The sequence below is a fragment of the Stegostoma tigrinum genome, chromosome 23 (assembly GCF_030684315.1).
Source record: "Stegostoma tigrinum isolate sSteTig4 chromosome 23, sSteTig4.hap1, whole genome shotgun sequence".
Classification (NCBI taxonomy): Eukaryota; Metazoa; Chordata; class Chondrichthyes; order Orectolobiformes; family Stegostomatidae; genus Stegostoma; species Stegostoma tigrinum.
In genome coordinates this window covers 51,593,762-51,616,224 of record NC_081376.1, presented here as the reverse complement: position 1 = coordinate 51,616,224, position 22,463 = coordinate 51,593,762, and the positions used below count along the sequence as shown (strand labels likewise).

General features: G+C 48.2%; 1 protein-coding gene across 3 annotated transcripts in view; it reads right to left on the bottom strand.

The window, feature by feature from the left end:
• The window catches only part of mpv17l (MPV17 mitochondrial membrane protein like), a 145,285-nt gene that overhangs the window by 29,199 nt on the left and 93,623 nt on the right, over nt 1–22,463 (bottom strand). For all 3 annotated transcript variants that reach the window (XM_059654192.1, XM_059654191.1, XM_059654190.1), the window contains exon 3: nt 20,330–20,403. In XM_059654192.1, coding sequence (XP_059510175.1) covers nt 20,330–20,403 — 74 coding nt within the window. The remainder of the gene's footprint in view (nt 1–20,329; nt 20,404–22,463) is intronic.

The window sequence follows — 22,463 nt, the reverse complement described above, 5'->3', positions numbered from 1 at the left end:
ATGAATTGGTGGGTTAAGTTGTTTGTGATATACATAAATGATCTGGAGGAAGGTACAGATGATCTGATTAGCAAGTTTGCAGATGACACTAAGATTGGTGGAGTAGCTGATAGTGAAGGAGACTGTCGGAGAATGCAGCAGAATATAGATAGACTGGAGAGTTGGGCAGAGAAATGGCAGATGGAGTTCAATCCGGGCAAATGCGAGGTGATGCATTTTGGAAGATCTAATTCAAGGGCGAACTATACAGTAAATGGAAAAGTCCTAGGGAAAATTGATGAACAGAGAGATCTGGGTGTTCAGGTCCATTGTTCCCTGAAGGTGGCAACACAGGTCAATAGGGTGGTCAAGAAGGCATACGGCATGCTTTCCTTCATCGGACGGGGTATTGAGTACAAGAGTTGGCAAGTCATGTTACGGTCGTAGAGGACTTTGGTTCGACGACTTTTGGAATGCTGCGTACAGTTCTCCATTTTGAGAAACTCCCTTCTACAACTCTCTGTCTCCTGTTGCCCAGCCAGTTCTCTATCCATCTAGCCAGCACACCCTGGACCCCATGTGACTTCACTTTCTCCATCAGCCTACCATGGGGAACCTTATCAAATGCCTTTCACTGCTGACTATCACTAATAACCACATTTTCTTCCAAATGTAAATAGATCCTACCCTCAGTATTTTCTCCAGTAGCTTCCCTTCCACTGACATCAGGCTCACCAGTCTATAATTCCCTGGATTATCCTTGCTACCCTTCTTAAACAAGGGGACAACATTAGCAACTCTCCAGTCCTCCGGGACCTCACAAGTGCTCAAGGATGCTGCAAAGATATCTGTTAAGGCCCCAGCTACTTCCTCTCTCGCTTCCCTCAGTAACCTGGGATAGATCCATCCGGGGACTTGTCCACCCCAATGCCTTTTAGAATATCCAACACCTCCCCCCTCATTATGCTGACTTGACCTAAAGTAATCAAACATCTATCCCTAACCTCAACATCTACCATGTCCCTCTCCTCAGTGAATACCGACGCAAAGTACTCATTAAGAATCTCACTCATTTTCTGAGTCCTCGCAAAACTTGCCTCCTTTGTCCTTGAGGGGGCCAACCCTTTCTCTAGTTACCCTTTTGCTCCTTATGTGTGAATAAAAGGCTTTGAGATTTTCCTTAACCCTGTTTGCTAAAGATATTTCATGACCCCTTTTAGCCCTCTTAATTCCTCGTTGCATATTTGTCCAACTTTCCTGATATTCTTCCAAAGCTTTGTCTGTTTTCAGTCACCTAGACCTCTTTTTTCATCTTTGCTAGTCTCACAGTTTCATTTGTCATCCATGGTTCCCTAATCCTGCCCTTTTTATCCCTCATTTTCACAGGGACATATCTGTCCTGCACTCTAATCAACCTCTCTTTAAAAGCCTCCCACATATCAAATGTGGGTTCACCCTCAAACAGCTGCTCTCAATCCACATTCCTCAGCTCCTGTCGAATCGTGCTAGGTCTTCCCCCAATTTAGCACGCTTCCTTTAGGACCACGCTCGTCTTTGTCTATCAGTATTCTAAAACTTACAGAATTGTGATCACTATTCCCAAAGTAATCCCCTACTGAAACTTCAACCACCTGGCCAGGCTTATTCCCCAACACCAGGTCCAGGATGGCCCCTTCCTGAGTTGGACTATTCACATACAGCTCTCGAAAATCTTCCTGGATGCTCCTTACAAATTCTGCTCCATCTAAACACCTAACACTAAGTGAGTCCCAGTCAATGTTGGGAAAATTAAAATCTCCCATCACCACCACCCTGTTGCTCCTACATCTTTCCATTATCTGTCTCCATATTTGTACCTCTATCTCACGCTCGCTGTTGGGAGGCCTGTAGTACAGCCCCAGCATTGTTACCGCATCCTTCCTATTTCTGAGTTCTACCCAAATTGTCTCACAGCTCGAGTCCTCCATGGGGCTCTCCTTCAGTGTGGCTGTGATATCGTCTTTGACCAGTAATGCAACTCCTCCACCCCTTTTACCTCCCTCTCTATTCTGCCTGAAGCATCTATATCCTGTGATATTTATTTGCCAATCTTGCCCTTCCCTCAACCAAGTCTCAGTAATAGCAATAACATCATACTCCCAGCTACTAATCCAAGCCCTAAGTTCATCTGCCTTACCTCCTACACTTCCCACACTAAAACCAATGCACCTCAGACCACCTGTCCCTCTGCGTTCATCATCTGCTCCCTGCCTACTCTTCCCTTTAGACACACTGACTTCATTATCTAGTTCCCTACAGGCTTTTGTTACTACCTCCTTACTGTCCACTAACCTCCTCATTTGGTTCCCATCCCCCTGCCACATTACTTTAAACCCTCCCTCACAGCATTAGCAAAAGCACCCCCAGGACTTTGGTTCCAGTCTGGCCCAGGTGTAGACCGTCTGATTTGTAATAGTCCCACCTCCCCCAGAACCGGTTCCAATGTCCCAAAAATCTGAACCCCTCCCTCCTGCACCATCTCTCAAGCCACACATTCATCCTGGCTATTCTTTCATTTCTGCACTGACTAGCACGTGGCACTGGTAGCAATCCTGAGATTACTACCTTTGAGGTCCTACTTTTTAACTTGGCTCCTAACTCCCTAAATTCTGCTTGTAGAACCTCATCCCATTTTCTACCTATATCATTGATACCTATATGCACCATGACAACTGGCTGTTCACCCTCCCCCTTCAGAATGTTCTGCAGCTGATCTGAGACATCCCTGACCCGTGCTCTGGGAGGCAACATACCATTTGGGAGTCTCGTTTTCGACTGCAGAACCACCTATCTACTCCCCTTACAATCGAATCCCCAATGACTTTCGCCCTTCCACTCTTTTTCCCCATCCATTCATCTGGGAATAAAGCACAACAGGGAACCCCCACCTTCTTGGGAGTTGCTCAGACTTCTCGAGCCATTGATCCACACGGCCTCTGGTTTGAGTGTTAAAGGTCTCCAGACCTTCAAGGCTGCACATGGCGTTCTGGTCATAGAGAGAACCCAATGGGTTGTCCCACTGTTTCCACACGCCTCTCACTCAGTCACAGTCATCAGAATTCAATTGGCTGTATCCTCTCTTCTGCATGAGGGGTTTGTAGGAGGCAATACACTGGTCCTAAGGACATGCAGACATTACCAAGTTGGCCATGCTGTCTCTCAGAACCAAGGATTCCTCTGGGTCAATCGACAACCAGTCAGCATTTATCTGCAGATGTGTTGCCACAATCGTAGAATCCCTACCTTGTGGAACCAGGCCCTTCAGCCCAACAAGTCCACACTGACATGTTCCCCATGACCCACCTGAACACTACAGCCAATCCACCTAGCCTGCACATCTTTTGGACTGTGGGAGGAAACCCGAGCACACGGAGGGAACCCACACAGACACGGGGAGAATGTACAAACTCCACACAGACAGTCACCTGAGGCTGGAATCGAACCCACGTCCCTGGTGCTGTGAGGCTGCAGTGCTAATCACTGAGCCACCGTGCTGCCCTTACAGTCATAGAGGATTACAACAGTAGAAAAAGGCCCATCGAGTCTGTGCCAGTCAAAAACAACTGTCTAACTATTCTAATCCCAACAATAGTGATAACAAATACAGAGCTGCTGGTCAGTACATAAAGTTGTGGTTGCGTTCCTAAAGTGAAGCTACTTTAAATCAGTTACAGTTTCCCATCTGTATCAGCCAGGGTTAGGTTCCATCAGACAGTTCTCACTCAGAGAAACAGTGTACAAGTTGAAATACTGGGCCATAAATGTGTGGCAATTTGTATTCTCACCTGAAATAACTTGCAACATCGAGTACATCAGTGAAAAAGTAAAAGAAACACCATGCACAGTGCTATACATCATCACATTCAGATAAGAATTACACACCCACCTTTAGATTGACTTGGGCCTAACCAGGGACAGATGCAATGTATTACTTAACCATCTGCATGAACCGACCTCTGCCATCAGACAGAGCCTAGGACCTCAGCACGAATCAGACCCAGGGTGAGGACCCGGAAACAGGTGAAGGGAGAGCAGGGAAATCAGACTGAGAGCCAGAGAATGAACCAGGGCAGAGGGCAGATGAAGTCCCTGGTGTTCATAACAAGCACCAGGAACTTCAAACGTAAGAACAGAGAGTGGGAACACGAGCCAAGGGGAAGAGAGATACTGAAACTAAACCAACCAGTCAGGCATGTAGAAACCCTCATCTCTTATTCTGCCTTACACCTGTCTGATAATTTTCACATATTGGAGATGAAGGACATCACCTACAATTGTGAAGCTTGGAAACAAGGGACTGCTTTTAGCAAAGGAGATGGACTGAACAAAACACTCCCTCTCTCAGCCTTTCAAAGAAGGGGAAGGTGCTTGGTGACAGATCTGATTAAAAAGAAACACTAGGATACTGAGAACGCAAAGGACGGTATTTGCTACTAAAGATAACAAATTTAAATTAATGGTTGGGAAATAGGGACTGATCATCACTGACAGCCCTGATTAGAGACCATCACAAGGTGGCTCAGTGGGTAGCACTGCTACCTCACACCACCAGGGACCCAGGTTCAATTCCAGCCTCAGGCAACCATCTTCTTAGATACATTCTCCCCATACCTACATAGGCTTCCTCCAGGCCAGGCTAAACTGCCCATAGTGTCCAGGAGTGCTTAGTTAAGGTGGGTTAGCCATCGGAAATCCGGGGACAGGGTAGGGGGTGAGATAATGGGAAGTGCAGATGCTGGAGAATTCAAGATAATAAAGTGTGGAGCTGGATGAACACAGCAGGCCAAGCAGCATCTCAGGAGCACAAAAGCTGACGTTTTGGGCCTAGACCCTTCATCAGAGAGGGGGATGGGGTGAGGGTTCTGGAATAAATATGGAGAGAGGGGGAGGCGGACCGAAGATGGAGAGAAAAGAAGATAGGTGGAGGGGAGAGTATAGGTGGGGAGGTAGGGAGGGGATAGGTCAGTCCAGGGAAGACGGACAGGTCAAGGAGGTGGGATGAGGTTAGTAGGTAGGAAATGGAGGTGCGGCTTGAGGTGGGAGGAAGGAATGGGTGAGAGGAAGAACAGGTTAGGGAGGCAGAGACAGGCTGGGCTGGTTTTGGGATGCAGTGGGGGGAGGGGAAGAGCTGGGCTGGTTTTGGGATGCAGTGGGGGGAGGGGAGATTTTGAAGCTTGTGAAGTCCACATTGACACCATTGGGCTGCAGGGTTCCCAAGTGGAATATGAGTTGCTGTTCCTGCAACCTTTGGGTGGCATCATTGTGGCACTGCAGGAGGCCCATGACGGACAGGTCATCGAAAGAATGGGAGGGGGAGTTGAAATGGTTCGCGACTGGGAGGTGCACTTGTTTGTTGCGAACCAAAGCAGAGGTGTTCTGCAAAGCGGTCCCCAAGCCTCCGCTTGGTTTCCCCGATGTAGAGGAAGCCACACCGGGTACAATGGATACAGTATACCACATTGGCAGATGTGCAGGTGAACCTCTGCTTAATGTGGAAAGTCATCTTGGGGCCTGCGATGGGGGTGAGGGAGGAGGTGTGGGGGCAAGTGTAGCACTTCCTGCGGTTGCAGGGGAATGTGCTGGGTGTGGTGGAGTTGGAGGGGAGTGTGGGGCGAACAAGGAGAGAGTGGTCTCTCAGAAGGCAGACAAGGGTGGGGATGGAAAAATGTCTTGGGTGGTGAGGGCCCCTAGATGGCTTTCCAGATTAAGCAGAGGTTCACCTGCACATCTGCCAATGTGGTATACTATATCCATTGTACCTGGTGTGGCTTCCTCTACATTGGGGACCGTTTTGCAGAACACCTCCGCTCGGTTCGCAATAAACAACTGCACCTCCCAGTCGCAAACCATTTGAACTCCCCCTCCCATTCTTTCGACGACATGTCTGTCATGGGCCTCCTGCAGTGCCACAATGATGCCACCCGAAGGTTGCAGGAACAGCAACTCATATTCCGCTTGGGAACCCTGCAGCCCAATGGTATCAATGTGGACTTCACCAGCTTCAAAATCTCCCCGTCCCCCACAGCATCCCAAAACCAGCCCAGTTCATCACCTCCCCCCACTGCATCCCAAAACCAGCCCAGCCTGTCTCTGCCTCCCTAACCTGTTCTTCCTCTCACCCATCCCTTCCTCCCACCCCAAGCCACACCTCCATCTCCTACCTACTAATCTCATCCCACCTCCTTGACCTGTCCGTCTTCCCTGGACTGACCTATCCCCTCCCTACCTCCCCACCTATACTCTCCTCTCCACCTATCTTCTTTTCTCTCCATCCTCGGTCTGCCTTCCCCTCTCTCCCTATTTATTCCAGAACCCTCACCCCATCCCCCTCTCTGATGAAGGGTCTAGGCCCGAAACATCAGCTTTTGTGCTCCTGAGATGCTGCTTGGCCTGCTGTGTTCATCCAGCTTCACACTTTATTATCTCACGTAGGGTAGGGGGGTGCTCTTCAGGGAGTCGGTGTAAACTTATTGGGCCAAATGGCCTGTTCCCACACTGTAGGGATTCTATGAGGGTGTGATCTCTCAATATGTATCACTTCTATTCTAGATACATCTATGGTTTCAATTACATAGCTCACACAACTCTGTTTTATTTTTATGATATTGAGAGAAAGAACAACGAATGCTGGAAATCAGAAATAACTGGGGAGACTAAGCAGGGTTGAAGGGTCACTGGGCCCAAAATTATAACTGCTTTTCTGTCCACAGATGCTGCCAGATCTGCTATGTTTGTCCAGCAATTTCTGTTATTATTTGTCATTGGTTTGTGACCAGAGTCATTCTTGTAGTGACAGGTTTTGGGGAATAGGTTAACTTTATGGGAACTAAGTTTATGGAGTCATTATGGCCTGGAATGAGGCCATTCATCCCACTGAATCTGTGCCAGCTTTCTATAGGCCAATCTGGTTGGTCCCAACTCCTGCTCTATCCCTGTCACCCCAAGAGTTTATTTCCTTCAAGAAACTATCCAATCTCCTTTTAAAATTAGTTTTGCTAATTTTCTCACTCAGGACTGATGAGACAGAGCGAGTCAGATTAATACTTTGGCCTAAATTGATCATCTAAATGAAAATTCGTTTGCAAGTATCCCTGAGATCGCACTGAGAAAATATAATCACACTGACAATTAAGACAAAAAGAAACAAGAGCAGAAGTAGGCCATTCAGCGCACCGGGTCTGCACCGCCAATCAATGAGATCATGGCTGATCTGATAATCCTCAACTCCACTTTCCTGCCTTTTCCCCATAACCCTTTATCCCTTCCTGATTAAAAACCTATCCCAGCCACGAATATACTTAGTGGCTTTGTCCTATTGAGTTCTTTTTACACTTGGAACAAATGCGCGGCACCAACAGGCAGGTAACTTACAGTAACGTTTATTTAAATAAGCGCTTACAGTGTGGAGGATCACTCTACAAATTCCACACTATACGTGGCGTATTGCGCACTGATGCCACCCAATAAGGGAACTGTCCTCCCTTTATATAGGATTTTACATCACAGTTAGTCACCTATACAATTTTTTGCACTTCTCCATAGTTATCTGCCTAGCAACAGTGATCATAAGTGACTTCAATCACCTATCATTGGAGACAAAGTTCAGCTGCCCAAAAACAACGCGTACATAGTTCCTCAATTCTCAACCGCTGCACTAGACAGTTCAGTATCTTTTTAGCTTTAGTTCAACATTTACAGAGAGCAGAGTATAATTAGATTACACAATTTGTCTGCGAGACAGAGGCACCCACGGCGCAGCTTAGCACCTAATTTCTTACATATCAGCAGAACAAATATTCACTCTTTAACATTTCAACTTGGCCTCTGCAACAAAGAATTCCACAGATTCGCTACTATCTGAGGGAAGAAATTCCCCCTTATTTGCCTTAAAATGTGTGATCCTTTAATTTAACAAAAAAGCAAATAAACCACATGGCTCAGACAAGGCAAACTCACCGAAAGCTTTCTACTTTGATTGCGAAATCATTGCATCAACATTGGTGTCCTACCAGTTAATTTTTATTCTTTTTTTAGACATGACTTCATCCTTTTTTTGCGTAAACAGCTCAATACTTCCAACACCGCTCAATTAAAGTATGTGACTCGCTGAAGTGGAAACTTTTAATATGTCTCTGGAAATCTGCAGAACCATTTTGTTAAATATAGGTTTCCTGAGTTATATTCTCCACGACATTAATGAATCCATTTTTCATGAACTATTGCAGCACACTGAATACATAATGGGTTTCTTACACCTCTGTCCAATGGCGTTTTTGGTTATCAGCTTTTTTAATAGTGGTCTCAACTAGCGATGTCAATACATTTTACTGCCCCATAATATTACCACTCATTCAACCCTGTCTCTCTTTCCACTGATACTGCCCAACCCCTAAAGTGTTGGCAGCATTTTTACTGAGTTTTTATTGAGGATTATCAGATCAGCCATAAATGGCAGAGAAGACGTAATGGGCTGAATGGCCTCCTACTGCTCATATCTAATGTCCTACTACCCCAGGTCTTTTGATCTTTAAGTGTTGATATTTTCATATTTAAGGAGGGTCATTTAGACCATCTAAAACCATTCATCAAGGCATGCCTACGCTCATCCAATATCTCATTCATCTTTTAAACAATCCCAAGGTCGCTGCTTTTGTATTCTATCTGGGGGCTTACCGCATTTGCTGATCACTATTAGCCTTTTTTATTCCCTCAAATCCCTTCTACAAATTTTTCACCATCCTATTGCCAGCCTCATTCAACGAAATATTCCGATTAACTGTGTTTGCAACTTTAGCGCATCCTGTAATGAAATCAGAGACAGTAAGGACTGCCGATGCTGCAGTCAGAGATAACACAGCGTGGAGCTGGAGGAGCACAAGGAGGGTCTCGACCCGAAACGTCAACTTTCCTGCTCCTCTTGTAGTGAAATCCGTTTTTTGTATACATTTGTTCCATACAAGCCAGCAATCTGAGTATCATTTTAGAACAGTTTTTAAACGATCTGTTCAGAGGTGCCATCACACGCCTCTAGAGCAGGAACCCGGGCATCGCAGGTGTGGAGGGTGGGGGGTGCGAACAATACCACAGTGCCACAGAAGGCCCTAAGCTGCATATTATAACATTCTTGGAACAGTGTTGCAACACTTTGTTGTATTCAACCATTCCTATAGTTGCTACATTCCATCTTGTCCAGGAGCAAGGGCAGGGCTTGTCGTGAGGTTTCCAATAAAAATTTCAAGTGTCATTTAAAGAACAATTCAAGGGTTAGAGTCAGCTGGAGTTAATAAGGCAGGGAGTATGTAAAGAAATAAGCTCGAAACACGAAAGTGGTGCTGAGAAAGCAGCTGGAGGCCTTTGGTTCTTTTCAGTTGAATTTAGCTGGTAATTTCAGCTAAATATTGGGGCAAGAGCTCGGAAAGTGTTCTGAAAGCCAGCGGGGACTTGGAGGCATTAATAGCTCAGCGCGGAAGAGAGTATGGTGAAATAAGTTCTCAAGGCAATATTTGCTTGGTGCAGCTGAGCAAGATTAAGAGCTCAGGGAGACATACAGGCAGTATAAGTTTGCTGAAGCTCAGTTTGCAGATGAACTGAAAAGGTGTCCCCTAGTAGGCACTAGAGAGCAGTTTCAGAATCAGAGAGTATGGAACTTATTGAGAGAATGAACTTTCAGGTTCACTATGTGAGTAATTTTGAGAGTCCACGTCAGAGTAACTTTTCAGGGAGTTACAAAGCTGGGTCTTTGAAAGAGAAGAATTGGAATTACATGTAAAAATTTCATGATTTTTAATGACCCGCAGTGTCACTAATGTCTGGTGGATTTCTGGGAAATCAATGGGATTTTCCTTGCCTCCATTTCTGACTTGATGTGGGGTTTTGATCAACAGTTTGTCGGTTTTCCACACGCACCTCAGGCTAATTCTGGATGTTAGAATATACCTTGCAAAAATAGTCAAGGAGTGATTTGTTAGCTCAGTTGGCTGGAAGGCTGGTTTGTGACCAGCTGAAGTTGCAATGAAGGAATCTCCCCCTCACCTGAAATGTGCTGACCCCCAGGTTAAACCCCTACCAGCTATGAGATTATTGTATCTTTAACTTTTATAAACATAAATAGATTGTTTCATAATTCTAACACCGTACTGTAACATTAATTCTGTTGTTGCAAATTGGAGGGATCTTGGCAAGTGCCCAAAACACTAATTTTTAATTTTTTCTACAATTAACTTTTGAATCAAATTAATTTTTTCTTCTTTCTGTGATGCAGTAGTGGAGAGAGGTTGCTGGGATGTTGAGCAGTGGATCTGTTCCATTCCTCATGTCTGTAGCGTTTGTAGCTTGGGCATGTCTATCCAGCATCGATGCATTGGAGTGTGTTGTCTTCCTCCGATGTTTCAGGGTTGCCTGCGAAGGCAGGGGAACAAATGGCCCCTCGGTCCTTGGGAGTTAATGTGGACGGTCCACTGGTTCTCGGAAGTTGAGGTGGACCCTGGTCCTTGAGGAGAGAGTTGGGACAGTCTCCTGGCTATAGCAGCAGCTGGAATATCCGGGGCGTTGAGGTGGCTGTGGCAGAGCTCTGTTCTGGATCTGGTCAGCAGTGGCAGGGGCTGGTTCCGGCTTGGTGTTCCATCCTCACCCTTCGCTGGGTGTAGTGTGTGGTGACATCCCGTAGCCACTTGGGAAATCAAGAAGCCATGAGCAGAACCAAAGATGTAATTTGCCCTAACTTTGTATGAATTATTTATTTTTAAAATTTATGTAATTAAAATGATGCTGGCTCATGGAGATGTCTATACATTTTACTGTATTTTCATAATTACATGCAACAATAAATTACCATCAAAATTATCTCACACTTTATTTGAAACAAGTTATTGGTTCCCTCCCCAGACGTTTGGAAAGATTTGGCAATCTGGCCCAGGGTTATAAGATTACCACTTCACAAAGAAACTAGCGCCTATCAAGTCTCTCCTCCCGCACAAGCTCCAGACACCGTACAGCAGCCCTTGTGAATTTTCTCTATGGACTGCCTGCAGCCCTTAAGCATTGTTTTTGTTGCTTCTTGGTGGAGGAAGAATCCATATTGCAGTCTGACTACAACGTTGCAAAGTTTGATCAATACATCCCCAGACTCACATGTTACACAGCCCACTATGCAACTATGCTCCACGCCTGATTGATTTCTTTTTGGCCGAGGTCTTATAACTTTTCAGTTTACAAGGACCCCCGACGCTATTTCAACAACTTTTGTACAGCCTGCCCAGCATCCGTAATTTCTTTGTAGCATATTAAAATGATGTGACCTCCTGTTTTACCCCCCACGTTTCTATCCCATCTAAATCACTGTCATTTCAGAGGTGCCTCTGCTGATTCCACTCCCTCTCTCAGTCTGGAATCACATTGACCACTTCTCATGGAGCCGTTAAATAGCCCCAGCACTGAGTCCTGAATGAGCCCACCAGATACTTCCCTCGATCCCAGTCTGATACCCCTTCAGGTGGGAGTTAGTAAAACAGAGATGGCCCCTTGCTGCGGCATCAACGACAGTGCTCACCGTTGGGTAAAGGCCAAGTTGACAATTCCTTCATTTCTCAACCCCCTTTCCCTGCTTTCTCTTCCGACTTTTCTCATGTTATCTGTGGTCACCACAAGCTGGACATTATCCTCCCAATCATCAGAGAGGGGGATGGGGTGAGGGTTCTGGAATAAATAGGGAGAGAGGAGGAGGCGGACCGAAGATGGAGAGAAAAGAAGATAGGTGGAGAGGAGAGTATAGGTGGGGAGGTAGGGAGGGGATATGTCAGTCCAGGGAAGATGGACCGGTCAAGGAGGTGGGATGAGGTTAGGAGGTAGGAAATGGAGGTGCGGCTTGAGGTGGGAGGAAGGGATGGGTGAGAGGAAGAACAGGTTAGGGAGGCAGAGACAGGCTGGGCTGGTTTGGGGATGCAGTGGGGGGAGGGGAGATTTTGAAACTTGTGAAGTCCACATTGATACCATTGGGCTGCAGGGTTCCCAAGCGGAATATGAGTTGCTGTTCCTGCAACCTTCGAGTGGCATCATTGTGGCACTGCAGGAGGCCCACGACGGACATGTCGTCTGAGGAATGGGAGGGGGAATGGAAATGGTTCGCGACTGGGAGGTGCAGTTGTTTATTGCGAACCAAGTGGAGGTGTTCTGCAAAGCGGCCCCCAAGCCTCCGCTTGGTTTCCCCAATGTAGAGGAAGCCACACCGGGTACAATGGATACAATATACCACATTGGCAGATGTGCAGGTGAACACCTGCTTGATATGGAAAGTCATCTTGGGGCCTGGGATGGGGGTGAGGGAGGAGGTGTAGGGGCAAGTATCGCATTTCCTGCGGATGCAGGGGAAGGTGCCGGGCGTGGTGGGGTTGGAGGGGAGTGTGGAGCGAACAAGGGAGTCACGGAGAGAGTGGTCTCTCCGGAAGCAGACAAGGGTAGGGATGGAAAAATAGTTTGGGCAGTGGGGTCGGATTGTAGATGGCGGAAGTGTCGGAGGATGATGCGTTGTATCCGGAGGTTGGTGGGGTGGTGTGTGAGAACGAGGGGGATCCTCTTTGGGCGGTTGTGTCGGGGGCGGGGTGTGAGGGATGTGTTGCGGGAAATGCGGGAGACGCGGTCAAGGGCGTTCTCGACCACTGTGGGGGGCAAGTTGCGGTCCTTGAAGAACGTGGACATCTGGGATGTGCGGGAGTGGAATGCCTCATCCTGGGAGCAGATGCAGCAGAGGCGGAGGAATTGGGAATAGGGGACTCCATTTTCTCCCCTTTGGTCCAGGAACTCCCCACCTACATCTGTGACATCACCCACGCCCTCCACTTCCTCCAGGACTTCCAATTCCCTGGCCCCCAACACCTCATTTCCACCATGGACGTCCAGTCCCTTATACACCTGTATTCCTCATGCAGATGGCCTCAAGGCCCTCCGCTTCTTCCTGTCCCGCAGGCCCGACCAATCCCCCTCCACCAAAACCCTCATCCGCCTAGCTGAACTCGTCATCACCCTCAACAAGTTCTCTTTTGATTCCTCCCACTTCCTACAGACAAAGGGGGTGGCCATGGGTACCCGCTTGGGCCCAAGCTATGCCTGCCTCTTTGTCGGTTACGTGGAACAGTCCCTCTTCCGCACCTACACTGGCCCCAAACCCCACCTCTTCCTCCGTTACATCGAAGACTGTAGCGGCGCTGCCTCTTGCACCCCAGAGGAGCTCGAACAGTTCATCCACTTTACAAACACCTTCCACCCCAACCTCAAGTTCACCTGGGCCATCTCCAACACATCCCTCACCTTCCTGGACCTCTCAGTCTCCATCTCAGGTCACCAGCTAGAAACTGATGTCCATTTCAAGCCCACTGACTCCCACAGCTACCTAGAATACACCTCCTCCCACCCACCCTCCTGCAAAAATTCCATCCCCTGTTCCCAATTCCTCCGCCTCCGCCGCATCTGCTCCCAGGATGAGGCATTCCACTCCCGCACATCCCAGATGTCCACGTTCTTCAAGGACCGCAACTTTCCCCCCGCAGTGATCGAGAACGCCCTTGACCGCGTCTCCCGCATTTCCTGCAACACATCCCTCACACCTCGCCCTGCCACAACCGCCCCCAGAGGATCCCCCTCGTTCTCACATACCACCCCACCAACCTCCGGATACAACGTATCATCCTCCGACACTTCCGCCATCTACAATCTGACCCCATCACCCAAGACATTTTTCCATCCCCACCGTTGTCTGCCTTCCGGAGAGATCACTCTCACCGCGACTCCCTTGTCCGCTCCACACTTCCCTCCAACCCCACCATACCTGGCACCTTCCCCTGCAACCGCAGGAAGTGCTACACTTGCCCCCACACCTCCTCCCTCACCCCTATCCCAGGCCCCAAGATGACCTTCCATTGCACATCTGCCAATGTGGTATATTGTATCCATTGCACCCGGTGTGGCTTCCTCTACATTGGGGAAACCAAGCAGAGGCTTGGGGACCGCTTTGCAGAACACGTCCGCTCGGTTCGCAATAAACAACTGCACCTCCCAGTCGCGAACCATTTCCACTCCCCCTCCCATTCCTCAGACGACATGTCCGTCATGGGCCTCCTGCAGTGCCACAATGATGCCACCCGAAGGTTGCAGGAACATTCCTCAGACGACATGTCCGTCATGGGCCTCCTGCAGTGCCACAATGATGCCACCCGAAGGTTGCAGGAACAGCAACTCATATTCCGCTTGGGAACCCTGCAGCCCAATGGTATCAATGTGGACTTCACCAGCTTCAAAATCTCTACTTCCCCCACTGCATCCCAAAACCAGCCCAGTTCGTCCCCTCTCCGCACTGCACCCCAAAACCAGCCCAGCCTGTCTCTGCTTCCCTAACCTGTTCTTCCTCTCACCCTTCCCTTCCTCCCACCTCAAGCCACATCTCCATTTCCTACCTACCACCTCATCCCACCTCCTTGACCTGTCCATCTTCCCTGGACTGACCTATCCCCTCCCTACCTCCTCACCTACACTCTCCTCTCTACCTATCTTGTTTTCTCTCCATCTTTGGGCCGCCTCCCCCTCTCTCCCTATTTATTCCAGAACCCTCACCCCATCCCCCTCTCTGATGAAGGGTCTAGGCCCGAAACGTCAGCTTTTGTGCTCCTGAGATGCTGCTTGGCCTGCTGTGTTCATCCAGCTTCACACTTTACTATCTTGAATCCTCAGCATCTGTCCAGCTGGGCACCAGTGTTCATACCCACTGGCTCTGTCATACCAGTGCCAGGCTACCTACAACGCTCGTCCATTGTCATTCTAAAATGTTCTCCATGACAGCAAATACTCAACGATTCACTGAAGAAGAGTTATTCTAGAATGCTCAATAATTGTCACAGTTCATGATAACAGTGAAATAGCGGTGGGGTCTGATTTTAATGGACGATCCAGCTGGAGTCCAGGGGAACTTGAACAGGTTTCTGCACTGGTTGAAGGTCTCTCCTTCTCAACCGCTCCCGAGGCGTGGTGCCCCTCAGGTTAGACCACCACTAGACATCTCCGTCTCTCCCCCTCTCTCTAATGAGAGAGCAGCCCCACAGTACTCAGGGACTTCGGTGACTTTACCTTCCTGCGTTTACCCTGTTCTGCTCCTGTTAGAATTTTACCAGGTCTATCTGGTCGGAGGGACAGCACGGCATCATAGAATGCCTGCAGTGCTGAAGCAGGCCATTCAGCCCATCAGATCCACAATGACCCTCCAAAAAGCATCCAACCCTTTCTCTGAATTTCCCACCTAACCTGCACATCTTTGGACTGTGGGAGGAAACTGGAGCACCCGAAGGAAACCCACACAGACACGGGGAGAACGTGCAAACTCCACACAATCCCGAGGGTGGGGTTGAACCCAGGTTCCTGACGTTGTGAGGCAGCAATGTTAACCACTGAGCCACCGTGCTGCCCTGCTAGGGGCATGCATGCAGAAATTATAGGCCTGATGGGGGTGAACATTGACATTACATTCCCAACACTGGCCTGAAGGGAAGTGCCTGCATTTGGGGCTGGGGAAGATGCCCTTGTTTCAGGAACACAGTCTAATTTAAATGGGAAAGTCTTATCCTGATGATATCATTGCAAGCACTGGGGCGGATGGAGGGTGGGGTGGGGTAAATGTTGTGTTTGAGTTCATGCAGCTCCAACAACTGCCCCCACTTCAAGTCAAAGCCTACAGTGTTACAGACACCGTTAAAACACTGAGACTGTCACAAGGAGTTGTGAGGGCATGGAATGCGTTGCCAGCAGCAGTTGTGGACGCAAGGTCATTGGGGACATTTAAGAGACTGCTGGACATGCATATGGTCACAGAAATTTGAGGGTGCATACATGAGGATCAATGGTCGGCACAACGTCGTGGGCTGAAGGGCCTGTTCTGTGCTGTACTGTTCTATGTTCTATGTTCTAAGCTGCTTATCCCTGAAGCTGAGTGTAAGCATCGGACTGTTGTGCTATAAATATTTAAGAAATGTCAGTCATTTTGTAAGAGGAAAACAAAACAACATTACATGGAAAACATTTAAAAACTGGGACAATTTGGGGAGCATTCGATCAAAGCTCTTTCACTTCCTTCAAAAGGCTGAGGTTTAGCATCGGGCAACAATAAGAGGCTGGATGAAAGTAAAGCCCTCCAAATAATACATTACCAAATTAAAAATGTGATCAGTAGTGGCTGAAGCACACTGTAATGCTTTTAAATATATCCATTCACGGAATGCTGGCTTCGCTTAGCATTTATTGCCCATCCCTAATTGGCCATTGATTGGAGCAGCTTGTTTGGACCATGACAGAGCCAGCCCCATCACTGTGGGTCTGGAATCAGATGTAGACCAGACCAGTAGAGGACAGGATACAAGCGAACCATTTATAATAAACAATTCCCGATCGTCATTGAGACGTGCAATTCCATACATTTACTGAACCCAAATTCCATCAGGTGCTCTGGTGGGATTCAAACACGTGCTTCCAGAATAACTTGTCTCTGGATAACTTGTCCAGTGACATTATCACCACGGCACTGCCTCCCATTATCTGCTGCTACTGCGCCGTACAACTGGGCAAAGTTTAAACAGTAAGAAGTCTCGCTTTGACAAACGGAATCAGGAGGGTGTTTTGTTTTCTCCGACAGCTGTTATTCTGTGCAAATCTCTTCCCTGGAAAGTAGCATGAAAGCTAGACTTAATAGATTTGTGATAGACAAGGCAGTCAAGGGTGAAACAACTCCATGGAGGCTGATTTCCCATCACCAAGATACCTTTTATTTACACACGTATGTGTCACCGACCCAGCTTGCTCAGACCCAGCTCCTGGAATGAACAGAGCGTCGGACACTCCTGTTTACATCTGTCAGCCAGGGCTCCCTGACTGGACCAGGTTAACAGCTCCCAATCAGGGAACTCACCAGGCTGCCCTCGTTCTGATTAGTACAGATATCAGACAGGAAGGTGGAATTGAAACCACAATCAGATCAGCCATGACACTCCTGAACGGTGGAACAGGCTTGAAGGGCTGAATGGCCTGCTCCTGCTCTTAGGCCTTACATCACTTTGTCAGCAGATTCTTCTTCTACTGTAAGATATACGGCTGCCGACAAGTCAGTTTAAGCATTTAATTATAAGGCAAATGTAAGCAATTGTAAGCTTTAAAAAAATTAAACCTCTTCAATTTGCTTCAAAACATCAGGAGTTATTTCCACCAGGGTATAGGCTGTAATTATGGTGTGATCACCCTGCCACAGTCTTGAGGGATGGGGTTACGTAAGAATTACAGGAACCAAAGCTTTCCTCAGGGAAATACTTTATACAAATACACACCCACCTTTACCTTCCTACTGACTGAAGGTTCTAGCAGTTAATAGTAGAATCCCACTTGACTTTAGACAAAAAGGGGGAAAGAAAATGGAGGAGTGCAGAGAGTTCTCATTCTTATCTGAGATTTGTTAATATCCAAGGAATGTGATACTACTGTGAGCCACTAAAACAAAAACAATTAACTTCCAGGATTAAACTTTGCTGGACCCTTGGTTAATATCTGCCAGTTTAGAACCTAGTCAGCTGGAAGTACCGAACACCAGTATATGAGAAAAAAAAGACATATTTTGCTCAGGTTTTTGTCTTGGACTCATTGGGATAATTCGCAAGGATGCCAGTGCACAAGGAGAACATCATTGAAACTATATGAGAGCAGTATGCTGATTGGTTGAGCAATTAGACTGTAACTGCGTGGCAGTTGACTGTCAGTTATCATTAACTGGCGAATTCTCCATGTCATGCCTCTACCAGAGACTACCTGCCAACCAATCAGCACTCTCCTCTCAGACGCTATAAATTCAGTTCTCACTTTGGCATTTCTTGAAAACTGTCCTGATGAATACAAAATTTTTTTTAAAAAATCAACAAAATATGGCTCCTTGCTCCAGCAAAGCCCAGTTTATGATTCTTTACTGAGCTAACATCATTTTGGTTCTTTTAGTCTTACTTCGCCTCTGTAGGGAATGGCGTTACCTAAAACTTCTCAACACCAAATGGGAATTTGTCGTCGAGGTCTCAGGATACACTACTGTCATGGGAAAGGAGAGGAAAGTTCAGGTGGAGCACACGCTTTTATTTCATGGGAATGTGGACACTGCTGATAAGGCCAACATTTATTGCCCATCCCTAATTGCCCCTTGAATCATGTGACTGCTAGACCACCTCAGGTGGAAAATGCTGTGGGTCTGGAGTCACATATAGGCCAGGCTGGGTAAGGATGGCAGATTTCTTTCCCTAGAGGGCATCAGGGAACCAGTTGGGGTTTTAATAACAATTGTTGATAATCAAAGACTAACTTTTAGCTGCAGATTCTATTAATCAAATTTAAACTCCACCAACTCCCTTGTTGGGATTTGAACCTATATTCTCCAGAGCATTAGCCTCAGCCTTTGGTTTACCAGTCCAGTGAAGTTACCACATACAGAGGTTTATAAAATCATGAGGTGCGTGGATAGGGTGAATAGTCAAGGTCTTTTCCCTGGGGTGGGGGAGTCCAAAACTAGAAGGCATAGGACTAAAGTTAAAGGGGAAAGTTTTAAACAAGACCTAAGGGGCAACTTTTTCATGCAAAGGGTGGTGTGCGTATGGAATGAGCTGCCGGAAGGTATGGTGGAGGCTGCTACAATTTCAACATTTAAAAGGCACCTGGATGGGGACATGAATAGGAAGGGTTTAGATGGACATGAACCAAATGCTGCCAAATGGAACCAGATTTATTTAGGATATCCGGTTAGCATTGACAAGTTGGACCAAGGGGTCTGTTTCTATGCTGCACAGCTCTATGACCACCATCTCCCCTCAGCTACTGACACTAAAATACAGGGGGAGGAAGGGGCTAGTGATTGAAGGCTTTTGCCTGGATACAGATCTTGCCAGGCCCACGATTGGGTAGAGCGGGTGTGAAGGCAGGCTGGGCTTGTGGAAGGCACATGATTGTCTGGACCTTTCTGCAGTTCTCATTTCTGGGCTATATCCGAGAATCAATCCTGGAGGAGAAAGGTCAGGCAATCCACCAGGCAGGGACAGAGTAGAGTTTAAGGATCACGTTGCCTATCCAGGAGGCAAGAAAGGCTGATAGAATTGTCAACTTTTATTTACAAGTTGCAGCTTCAAATACTCAATGCTAGATCCTGAAGTCACAAATTTCTCACATGGGCTCAGTTTGATAACTACTTGAACATACCGTGCGCAGGGGCCAGAAATATGTTCTTCTACATCACACACAGTGGCTCACCTACAGTTCCTCACCTTGCATCGCACCAGATCCTGGGGTTATATTTCCAGAGGACAGATAGTCAGCTGTCGTTTCCTCAACTAAGTCTTCATCCAAAGGCATGAGAAGTGGTTAAAAAAACAGGAAGGTCACTGAAGCGATACCAGCCCATAGCCCCACTCACTCGGGAGATGGATGCGGGTTTAACCTGAAGGACTCCATACCTCAGGCGCAGACAGAGGTTGAGAAGGAGAGCCCTTCATGGTAGCCAGTGCTGGAACAGAACCGACACTGTTGGCATCACTCTGCCTCGTAAACCAGCCATGCAGCCAAATGAGCTAACCAAGCAAGATAACACGATATAGAGCTGGATGAACAGAGCAGGCCAAGCAGCATCAGAGGAGCAGGAAGGCTGATGTTTCAGGTCAAGACCCTTCTTTAGGCCCTTTCTCTTTCAGCTTTCAGCCTTCCTGCTCCTCTGATGCTGCTTGGCTTGCTGTGTTCATCCAGCTCTACACCTTGTTATCTCAGATTCTCCAGCATCTGCAGTTCCTACTATCTCTGAGCTAACCAAGACCCTGCTCTGATAATAAAATGTGAGGCTGGATGAACACAGCAGGCCAAGCAGCATCTCAGGAGCACAAAAGCTGACGTTTCGGGCCTCGACCCTTGCCCGAAACGTCAGCTTTTGTGCTCCTGAGATGCTGCTTGGCCTGCTGTGTTCATCCAGCCTCACATTTTATTATCTTGGATTCTCCAGCATCTGCAATTCCCATTATCTCCAAGACCCTGCTCTGTATTGCTACTGTGGCTCAATCTGAAAACACCTGAGAGCCTTGTCACAGTAGACTGCAGCTTACCTACAAATGGCTGGAATACTGTGTCCCACTAGCTCACAACACACACTGCTGCAGGGGAAACTGATTACAGCAGCTCTCATGTCACTGCTCCGAGCTGTCAATTCCTTAGGGTTCTCACATGGCTTTAGGAGAACGTAAACCAACTTGAAAGCTACCAAATGCACAATTACCTGGAATTGAGACCAATTGCTGGAGTTCCTGCTTCAGATCCATTATATCTTTACAGAGCTGAATGTCATCCATCCTGCAATTCAACATGACACAAGAGTTATTACCAGGTCAGAAATTCAGCACGCCAAGAAAAATGTTTTAATGCATTCTTTTCAGAGTTTCAAGTTTTTAGGCCTGTTGCTTTCATGCAGGGAGACCCAACTGAATGAGCAGTTTAATGAAGTCAGTTGTATCATTGACATGGAGACAGTAAGGAGTGTAGATACTGGAACCAGAGTCTGTAGGTGACAGGCTGGAAAAGCACAGCAGGTCAGGCAGCAAAGAGGAGCAGGAAAGTCAGCGCTTTGGACTGAAACCCTTCGTCAGGGCTGGGGGGGGGGGGGGGGGTGCGGGGGGAAGGGAGCCCAGAAATAAATAGGGGGAGAGGGGTGGGGCTGGGGGGAAGAGTAGGAGAAATGTCAGGTGTTGTTCCTCCAGTTTACGTTTTGACTGCAAAAGATGCAACACCTGCTCCTACAGCTCCCCTCTCACCTGTGTCCATGGTCACAAACAATCCTTCCAGATGCGGCAGATTCACTAGCACTCATCCAACCTAATCTGTTGGATCCATTGCTCCTGATGTGGTCTCTGCTAAACCGACGAGGCCAAATGCAGACTTGGGGACAGGTTCGTGGAGCATCTGTGCACTGCACGCATCAACCAACCCAACCTTCTGGTTGCCATCTGTTTTAATTCCTCCTCCCACTCCCCTGAGCACATGTCCATCCTGGGCCTTCTCCACTGTCAGAGTGAGGCCAAATGTAAGCTGGAGTAACAACACCCGATATTTCACTTTGGGAGCTTACAGGCCAACGGCCTCAACATTGACTTCACCAGCTTCAAAATTTCACCAGCCTTATCCTATGTTCACCCCCTCCCGCCTACCTGTCCTGCCCATCTTCCTACTCCCCTGTCAGCTCCACATTTCCCACAGACCAATCGCAATACCTCCTACCTGTATCCACCTATCACCTTATCTCCTATCCTTCCCTCAGCCCCACCTCCTCTCTCTATTTGTTTCTGGGCTCCCTTCCCCTCCCTAGTGCTGACAGAGGATTTTGGCCTGAAACATGGGCTTTCCTGCGCCTTGGATGCTGTGTGACTTCCTATGCTTTTCCAGCCTCACACTCCATGGACTGTATCATTTAAATACTGGAATCTAAGAATAACCAAATGAAAAGACAGGAAGCTTTCTACCAGCCCCTGCGCATGGCTCAGTGCTCACTGTCTCACATAAGAAAGATGTGAGCTTAAATCAATCCAATCATTCCTGAGGCTGGGACACACAGCAAGGCTGACACCTCAGTGCAAGACAGAGGGAGCACCACACTTTCGGAAACTCAGCGCTGAGGGAGCACCCTTCTGTGGGAGAGTCAGCACTGAGGGAGCGCCCCTCTGTCGGAGGGTCAGTGCTGAGGGAGTGCCCCTCTGTCGGAGGGTCAGTGCTGAGAGAGCGCCCCTCTGTCGGAGGGTCAGCGCTGAGGGAGCGCCGCACTGTCGGAGGGTCAGCGCTGAGGGAGCGCCGCACTGTGGGAGAGCCAGTGCTGAGGGAGCGCCGCACTGTCGGAGGGTCAGTGCTGAGGGAGCGCCGCACTGTGGGAGGGTCAGTGCTGAGGGAGCGCCGCATTGTAGGAGGGTCAGTGCTGAGGGAGCGGCCCTCTGTCGGAGGGTCAGCGCTGAGGGAGTACCACACTGTCGGAGGGTCACTGCTGTGGGAGCGCCCCTCTGTCGGAGAGTCAGTGCTGAGGGAGTGGGCACTGTGGGAGGGTCACTGCTGAGGGAGCGGGCACTGTCGGAGTGTCAGCGCTGAGGGAGTGCTGCACTGTCGGAGAGTCAGTACTGAGGGAGTGGGCACTGTCGGAGAGTCAGTACTGAGGGAGCAGGCACTGTCGGAGGGTCACTGCTGAGGGAGCAGACACTGTCGGAGGGTCACTGCTGAGGGAGCGGGCACTGTCGGAGTGTCAGTGCTGAGGGAGCGGGCACTGTCGGAGGGTCAGTGCTGAGGGAGCGGGCACTGTCGGAGGGTCAGTGCTGAGGGAGCGGGTGCTGTCGGAGGGTCAGTGCTGAGGGAGTGGGCACTGTCGGAGGGTCAGC